Source organism: Oncorhynchus gorbuscha, linkage group LG08 (assembly GCF_021184085.1).
Source record: "Oncorhynchus gorbuscha isolate QuinsamMale2020 ecotype Even-year linkage group LG08, OgorEven_v1.0, whole genome shotgun sequence".
NCBI lineage: Eukaryota > Metazoa > Chordata > Actinopteri > Salmoniformes > Salmonidae > Oncorhynchus > Oncorhynchus gorbuscha.
The window spans coordinates 18,587,868-18,595,750 of record NC_060180.1 but is presented as its reverse complement, the minus strand read 5'-3'; the positions used below and the strand labels follow the sequence as shown (position 1 = coordinate 18,595,750).

General features: G+C 40.9%; 1 protein-coding gene across 3 annotated transcripts in view; it reads left to right on the top strand.

Moving 5' to 3' along the window:
- Positions 1-7,883, top strand: part of kcnq5a (potassium voltage-gated channel, KQT-like subfamily, member 5a) — a 119,840-nt gene that overhangs the window by 76,319 nt on the left and 35,638 nt on the right. For all 3 annotated transcript variants that reach the window (XM_046358686.1, XM_046358687.1, XM_046358685.1), the window contains exon 3: positions 1,470-1,596. In XM_046358686.1, coding sequence (XP_046214642.1) covers positions 1,470-1,596 — 127 coding nt within the window. The remainder of the gene's footprint in view (positions 1-1,469; positions 1,597-7,883) is intronic.

The following is a 7,883-nucleotide window of genomic DNA, read 5'->3' as shown; positions in this document are numbered from 1 at the left end:
ATAGGTGTGATATGGTTACATTTCCTGGTGTCTGTTAAAAGCTGAGCGATTCCTGACTGAGACATGTATACAAAGAGTAACAGTAATCTAGGTGTGAGGAAATCAAAGCATGTATAACTTTCTCCAGATTTGTTACTTTTATTTCTTAATTTTTACTTATCTATTTTTTACTATCTATATTTTTCTTAACTGTGTTGTTGGTTAAGGTCTTGTAATTGAGCATTTCTCTGTAAGGTCAACACCTGTTGTATTTGGCACGTGACAAATACAAATACAATACAATTTTGATTTGATTTCACTGAAATAAAATACTTGACTTTAGTTATATTTCTTAGATGATAAAAGCAAGACTGGACAATCTTCTGTAAATGCAGCTCAGGGCCAACAGTAGGCATAACCTTTTTGAGTAGTCTAGTAGGGATCACGTCCAAGGGGCAGGAGGAGGTCTTCATGTGAGCTATAGTGTCAATGAGGGACTCAAAGGATATTTGCTCAAAAGAAGCTAAAGGAAGCAGTAGACAGTTACGGAGTAGTTGCCTCAAGTGTCTCCTGACCAGAAATGCTGGTAGGGTGTCGGCTACTGTCAATTCGGGATCTAATATTTTTTACATTTTCTGTAAAGAATCTTAAAAACTGTTCTCAGAGGTCAGCGGGATGCAAGCATGTCACTTACATTCAAGGGTAGCTAATGTGTGTGTAGACCTGTGTCATTTTTATCATCCACAGCAATTAGAGCCTCTCTACTGTAGACTACATGGGGTACTGGGTTGCAAACATATTAATTACTGGGTCTGCCTCTAACTGCGTGCGTGCGTGCGTGCGTGCGTGCGTGCGTGCGTGCGTGCGTGCGTGTGTGTGTGTGTGTGTGTGTGTGTGTGTGTGCGCTAACTGTACATGTGTGTGTTGAAGTGAAACAATGTAGAGAGAAAAAAATATATAAATAGAATAGAAAAATAATAACACGAGAAATAAATACACAATGGCTAACGATGACTTGGCTATATACACTTGGTACCAGTATCATGTCGATGTGCAGGGGTACGAGGTTGTTGAGGGAGATATGTACATATACAGTAGGTAGGGGTAAAGTGACTAGGCAACATGGTAGATTAAAAGTAACAGCAGCGTATGTGATGAGTCAAAAGAGTATGTGTATGTGATGAACATAATGTGTGTGTGTGAACTGTACATGTGTGTGTGCTGCAGTGAAACAACACAGACGCAACACTCTGCATACTAATCTTCCTGACTGCTCTCTTGTTATTTTGCAGCACAGCACAAATGAAAACACATGAATAATGGAGACATTTCATTTACTGCAGCTATAGCTTATCTAATTTAACAACCCGAGATGCTATCTTGATTATTGGTGATCATTATTAATCATTTTCTTTTATACTAAAACTGTCTGGAATAAATATACCATTTTGCAGTATATTAAACTGTCTCCCGTCGCCTCTTGATTGTAGGAGTTTGTGATGATCGTGGTGTTTGGGCTGGAGTACATCATCAGGATATGGAGCGCTGGCTGCTGCAGTCGCTACAGGGGCTGGCAGGGACGCCTCCGCTTTTCCAGGAAACCCTTCTGTGTTATAGGTAAGTGTGTGTGTGTGCATGTGCACCTATACCGGAAATGTAAAATAAATATATACTGTATATTCCAACATATATTATGGAATATATTTTAAATATACAGGTAACCGCCAAAATAAAGGAAACACCAACATAAAGTGTTTTTTATTTGGGCTTTGGGCCACCACGAGCCAGAACAGCTTCAATGCACCTTGGCATAGATTCTACAAGTGTCTGAATGTCTATTGAAGAAATTCTATAATTTGGTGTTCTGTTCATGGTGGTGGAAAACATTTTCTCAGGTGCCACCCGTAAGTGTACAACTGGTTTAAGATCTGGTGATTGAGACAGCGATGACATATGGTTGACATAGTTTCATGCTCATCAAACCATTCAGTGACCACTCGTGCCCTGTGGATGTGGGCATTGTCATCCTATGGGGTATAGCCAAAATAATGGCCAAAATAATGGATTTTTATACATGACCCTAAGCATGATGGGGCGTTAACTCAGGAACCACACCAGTGTAGAAGCACATGCTCTCAAAACACTTTGTATCCCTCATTTACTCAATTGTTTGCATTCTTTTTGCAGTTACCTGTATGCAGTATATAAATGTATGTAACATGTATATCAGAATATATGTTAAATGCATCAGAAATGTATTTCAAAACACATTCTGAAATGCATTAAAGAATGAATTTTAGAATATATATTTAAAATATATTCCAGTATGCATTTAAATCTATTTGTAAGAAATATATTTTAATTTAAAATGTATAGTAAATATCAAAATTTGTCAAGTTATATTGGAATAAAATGGTGACTGTCTAGTAGGTTCTTTGGTATCACATGCACTTATGTCAGTCTCATTAAAACCGCAGAACTGGCAGTGTACAAGCTTAACCTTTAATCACAGAACACAACATACTGTAAGACATTAACTGACATGACAAAATGTACTATGATAAAGCCAGGTCCCAACAAGCCACACCTCCAAGTCTTCTAATAGGCTGCCGCCGCTACAATATATTTTATCAATATGCATGTTTTATGTACTTGACATACCAAAAGCACTAACATGCATTTACATGCATTTAAATGACTACAAAAATGACTACAAACATGATACATTATCGGTCATGTAGTGACTCCATGTCTTTCATGTGCATATGACAAAAACAAACAAACTTGACGAGTGCATTGCAGCCAACATCCAAGAGGCAGAACTTAACGTGTACTGGGTGGTTCCACGAAACGAGTGCCTTTTGTGACCCTTTGATATGTTAAGTAGAAATGATGCACCAATATTCAATTTTGAAAAACCTGTTATATAAAATGAAGTGCCCTATAATATAGACGACATGGAGATTTAATAAATATGATTTTCAATATGAATAAAGACTCGCTAAAATGCCAAAATTCTGCATTTTGACATGTCCCTCTCGGACTTCTAGAACCATCATTGTGAAGCCATAGTTATTTAGTTGCTTTGACAAAGATTCCCAATTTTTTTTCATGTGATTAGTGATTAATTTATGTCTGTCCCTCATTTTAAGGTCAACCCTGGTTACCTGAACTATTTCAAAATAAACATTGAACATCAAATCGTAGCGTTAATGCAGGCGAGCTGGTCCTATTCTTTTTGGTCATGTTCTAGTGTTTAATGATGAAAAACTGAGTGTGTCGAGCGTAACACGTCAACCCTGTTACTCATACACTGCTCAAAAAAAATAAAGGGAACACTAAAATAACACATCCTAGATCTGAATGAATTAAATATTCTTATTAAGTACTTTTTTCTTTACATAGTTGAATGTGCTGACAACAAAATCACACAAAAATTATCAATGGAAATCAAATGTATCAACCCATGGAGGTCTGGATTTGGAGTCACACTCAAAATTAAAGTGGCTACAGGCTGATCCAACTTTGATGTAATGTCCTTAAAACAAGTCCAAATGAGGCTCAGTAGTGTGTGTGGCCTCCATGTGCCTGTATGACCTCGCTACAACGCCTGGGCATGCTCCTGATGAGGTGGCGGATGGTCTCCTGAGGGATCTCCTCCCAGACCTGGACTAAAGCATCCGCCAACTCCTGGACAGTCTGTGGTGCAACGTGGCGTAGGTGGATGGAGCGAGACATGATGTCCCAGATGTGCTCAATTGGATTCAGGTCTGGGGAACGGGCGGTCCATAGCATCAATGCCTTCCTCTTGCAGGAACTGCTGACACACTCCAGCCACATGAGGTCTAGCATTGTCTTACATTAGGAGGAACCCAGGGCCAACCGCACCTGCATATGGTCTCACAAGGGGTCTGAGAATCTCAGTCAGAATACCTCTGGCGAGCACATGGAGGGCCCCCTAAAGAAATGCCACCCCACACCATGACTGACCCACCGCCAAACCGGTCATGCTGGAGGATGTTGCAGGCAGCAGAACATTCTCCACGGCGTCTCTAGACTCTGTTACGTCTGTCACATGTGCTTAGTGTGAACCTGCTTTCATCTGTCAAGAGCACAGGGTGCCAGTGGCGAATTTGCCAATCTTGGTGTTCTCTGTCAAATGCCAAACGTCTTGCACGGTGTTGGGCTGTAAGCACAACCCCCACCTGTGGACGTCGGGCCCTCATACCACCCTCATGGAGTCTGGTTGAGCAGACACATGCACATTTGTGGCCTGCTGCAGGTCATTTTGCAGGGCTCTGGCAGTGCTCCTCCTGCTCCTCCTTGCACAAAGGCGGAGGTAGCGGTCCTGCTGCTGGGTTGTTGCCCTCCTACGGCCTCCTCTATGTCTCCTGATGTACTGGCCTGTCTCCTAGTAGCGCCTCCATGCTCTGGACACTACGCTGACAGACACAGCAGACCTTCTTGCCACAGCTCGCATTGATGTGCCATCCTGGATGAGCTGCACTACCTGAGACACTTGTGTGGGTTGTAGACTCCGTCTCATGCTACCACTAGAGTGAAAGCACTGCCAGTATTCAAAAGTGACCAAAACATCAGCCAGGAAGCATAGGAACTGAAAAGTGGTCTGTGGTCACCACCTGCAGAACCACTCCTTTATTGGGGGTGTCTTGCTAATTGCCTATAATTTCCACCTGTTGTCTATTCAATTTACACAACAGCATGTGAAATGTATTGTCAATCAGTGTTGCTTCCTAAGTGGACAGTTTGATTTCACAGAAGTGTGATTGACTTGGAGTTACATTGTGTTGTTTAAGTGTTCCCTTTATTTTTTTGAGCAGTGTATATAGACAGGCTAGAAATGTTTTAACAATACATTTTTTGGGTGTGAATCAGGTGAAATAATTGTTTTTTAAAAACTCATCACAATTTCTATTATATCACCGGCAAGGTTTTGGCTTGGTGGGCCATGAAAATTATCTCAATTGATCAATACCTAAAAAGTACTTTAAGAAGCCAAATTAGGAAGCAATTTGGCCACCCTGTAGACTAGATGTCATAGTGATGCATTTCTGGAATATTGTCAGGCGTTACATGCATTCAACAAAGATGCAAATGTATATGCATGCGTTTCAAATACATTTTACGTGACACTAAATCTAGTGAAATGTGTATATACAGTGCATTAGGGAAGTATTCAGACCCATTGACTTTTTCCACATTTTGTTACATTACAGCCTTATTCTAAAATGGATTTATTTTTAAACTCCTTATCAACCTACACACAATACCCCATAATGACAAAGCAAAAGCAGGTTTTTATACATTTTTGCAAATGTATATATAAAAAACAATGAAATATCACATTTACATAAGTATTCAGGCCCTTCACTCAGTACTTGGTGAAGCACTTTTGGCAGCGATTACAGCCTCAAATCTTAGGTATGATGCTACAAGCTTGGCACACCTGTATTTGTGGAGTTTCTCCCATTCTTCTCTGCAGATCCTCTCAAGCTCTGTCAGGTTGGATGAGGAGCGTCTCTGCACAGCTATTTTCAGGTCTCTCCAGAGATGTTCGATTGGGTTCAAGGCCAGGCTCTGGCTGGGCCACTCAAGGACTTTCAGACCCGAATCCACTCCTGCGTTATCTTGGCTGCTTAGGGCCGTTGTCCTGTTGGAAGGTAAACCTTTGCCCCAATCTGAGGTCCTGCGCACTCTAGAGCAGGTTTTCATCAAGGATCTCCCTGTACTTTGCCCTGTTCATCTTTCCTTCGATTCTGACTAGTCTCCCAGTCCTTGCCGCTGAAAAACATCCGCACAGCATGATGCTGTCACCACAATACTTCACCTTAGGGATAGTGCCAGGTTTCCTCCAGACATGACACTTGGTATTCAGGCCAAAGAGATCAATCTTGGTTTCATCAGACCAGAGAATCTTGTTTCTCATGGTCTGAGAGACCTTTAGGTGCCTTTTGGCAAACTCCAAGCAGGCTGTCATGTGCTTTTTACTGAGGAGTGGCTTCCGTCTGGCCACTCTACCATAAAGGCCATGATTGTTGGATTGCTGCAGAGATGATTGTCCTTCTGGAAGATTCTTCCATCTCCCACACTTCTTCCTAAGAATAATTGAGGGCACTGTGTTCTTAAGGACCTTCAATGCCGGAAAAACATTTTTGTACCATTCCCCAGATCTGTGCCACGGCACAATCCTGTCTCTGCTCTCTACTGACAATGATTTCGACCTCATGGCTTGGTTTTTACTCTGACATGCACTGTCAACTGTGGGATCTTATATAGACAGGTGTGTGCCTTTCCAAATCATGTCCAATCAATTTAATTTACCACAGGTGGACTCCAATCAAGTTGTAGAAGCATCTCAAGGATGATCAATGGAAACAGGATGCACCTGAGCTCAATTTCAAGTCTCATAGCAAAAGGTCTCAATACTGATGTAAATGAAGTATTTCTGCTTTTTATTTTAATTAATTTGCAAACATTTATAAAAACCTGTTTTCATTTAGTCATTCTAGGGTATTGTGTGTGTAGATTGATGAGGACAATTTTGAATTTAATCCATTTTAGAATAAGGTTGTAATGTAACAAAATGTGGAAAAAGTCAAGGGGTCTGAATACTTTCCGAAGGCACTGTATATTTTTGTATCGGTGTGTGTGCTGCACTGCAAAGGCCCTATCACTCCACCAATTGATCTTCAACAAGGCTGATTTCTGATTGAAAGATAACGCACTTAAATACACAAACAGGAAGAACAGAAGCTGGCATTGAGTTCTCATAAAAGATAGGATAAACACAGTTTCCAAAAATCTAGATCACAATCTATGTTTTCTTTCAATAGAGAAGACTAAAACCATCCAAGGTTAGTTTCAGAGGTTGAAATGTGTTTGCTGAAATGTGATTGATGTGAATTTGAGCGAAACACAATATTGTCGTGGTTTACTGTAGGAGCAATAGTGGTTTGTATGCTTCAGGACCCTCGCTGTGATGGCCCTAAGTATGTGGGTTTGTGTAAACCCTCTTTGCCCCTCTTATTCTAACTCTCTCTTATACTCTTCCCTTTCTCCTCTGATCACGTGAATGTGAATACTAGGTATTTTTATTTCCCTGCGATGACTCCTCCAGTACACATGCCTATTTTCTTAACCAGTCCAAGGGCTCAACACAGTTGAGGCCTCTGGCCCTCTCTCTGGTGTTGGGCATCAACAGTCAATTTGACCCTCCCGATAATATACCATGATCAATTTGATGTACTGTTCCCACCATAGCTACTGGCTTTCTGTGGCTTTACACTACACAATACTAATCAATTCCTAATTTTATGATTGGATCCCCCCGCTGCCAATTATGCTTGGTTTGGCCTGGTCCAGAGAGGCGGTGGTTTGTGAAGGGAAAGAAAGTTGCGCAATGCTTGTAAGGAGAATGGAGCAATAGCTTCTCTCTTTCTCTCTCTCCTCTCTCTTCTTAATAAAACCCTTAATTCTGTGAGCTAACTTGTAAGAAGTAAAGAAGGTCAGTCACATTTAACATGGTAAATTCATAAGCATGAATAAATATATACAATTTTTAAATGCAGAAGGTTTATATTGCTAAGTGACGAGTGCAAAAATCGATGAATAACTGCTAATGGTTATTTTGGGCTCAATATAGTGAGTTCAAAGACAACTTTGGTAGTATTATAAGCTTTGAAACAACTGGTTTCTAGTAGGCTACAGAATTAGAGAAGGGCTGTTTCTCTGAAACCAGTAGTTTCAAGCAAGCCTGTTTCTCTCCCCAGTCAGAGGACCCTGCCTGTCTCACAGACTCACAGACCAGCAAGCAGCAACCTATTTAAGTTTAGAAAACCAATGTGAAGGCCAAAATTGAGGGGGGAAAGCACTCATCATGTTCA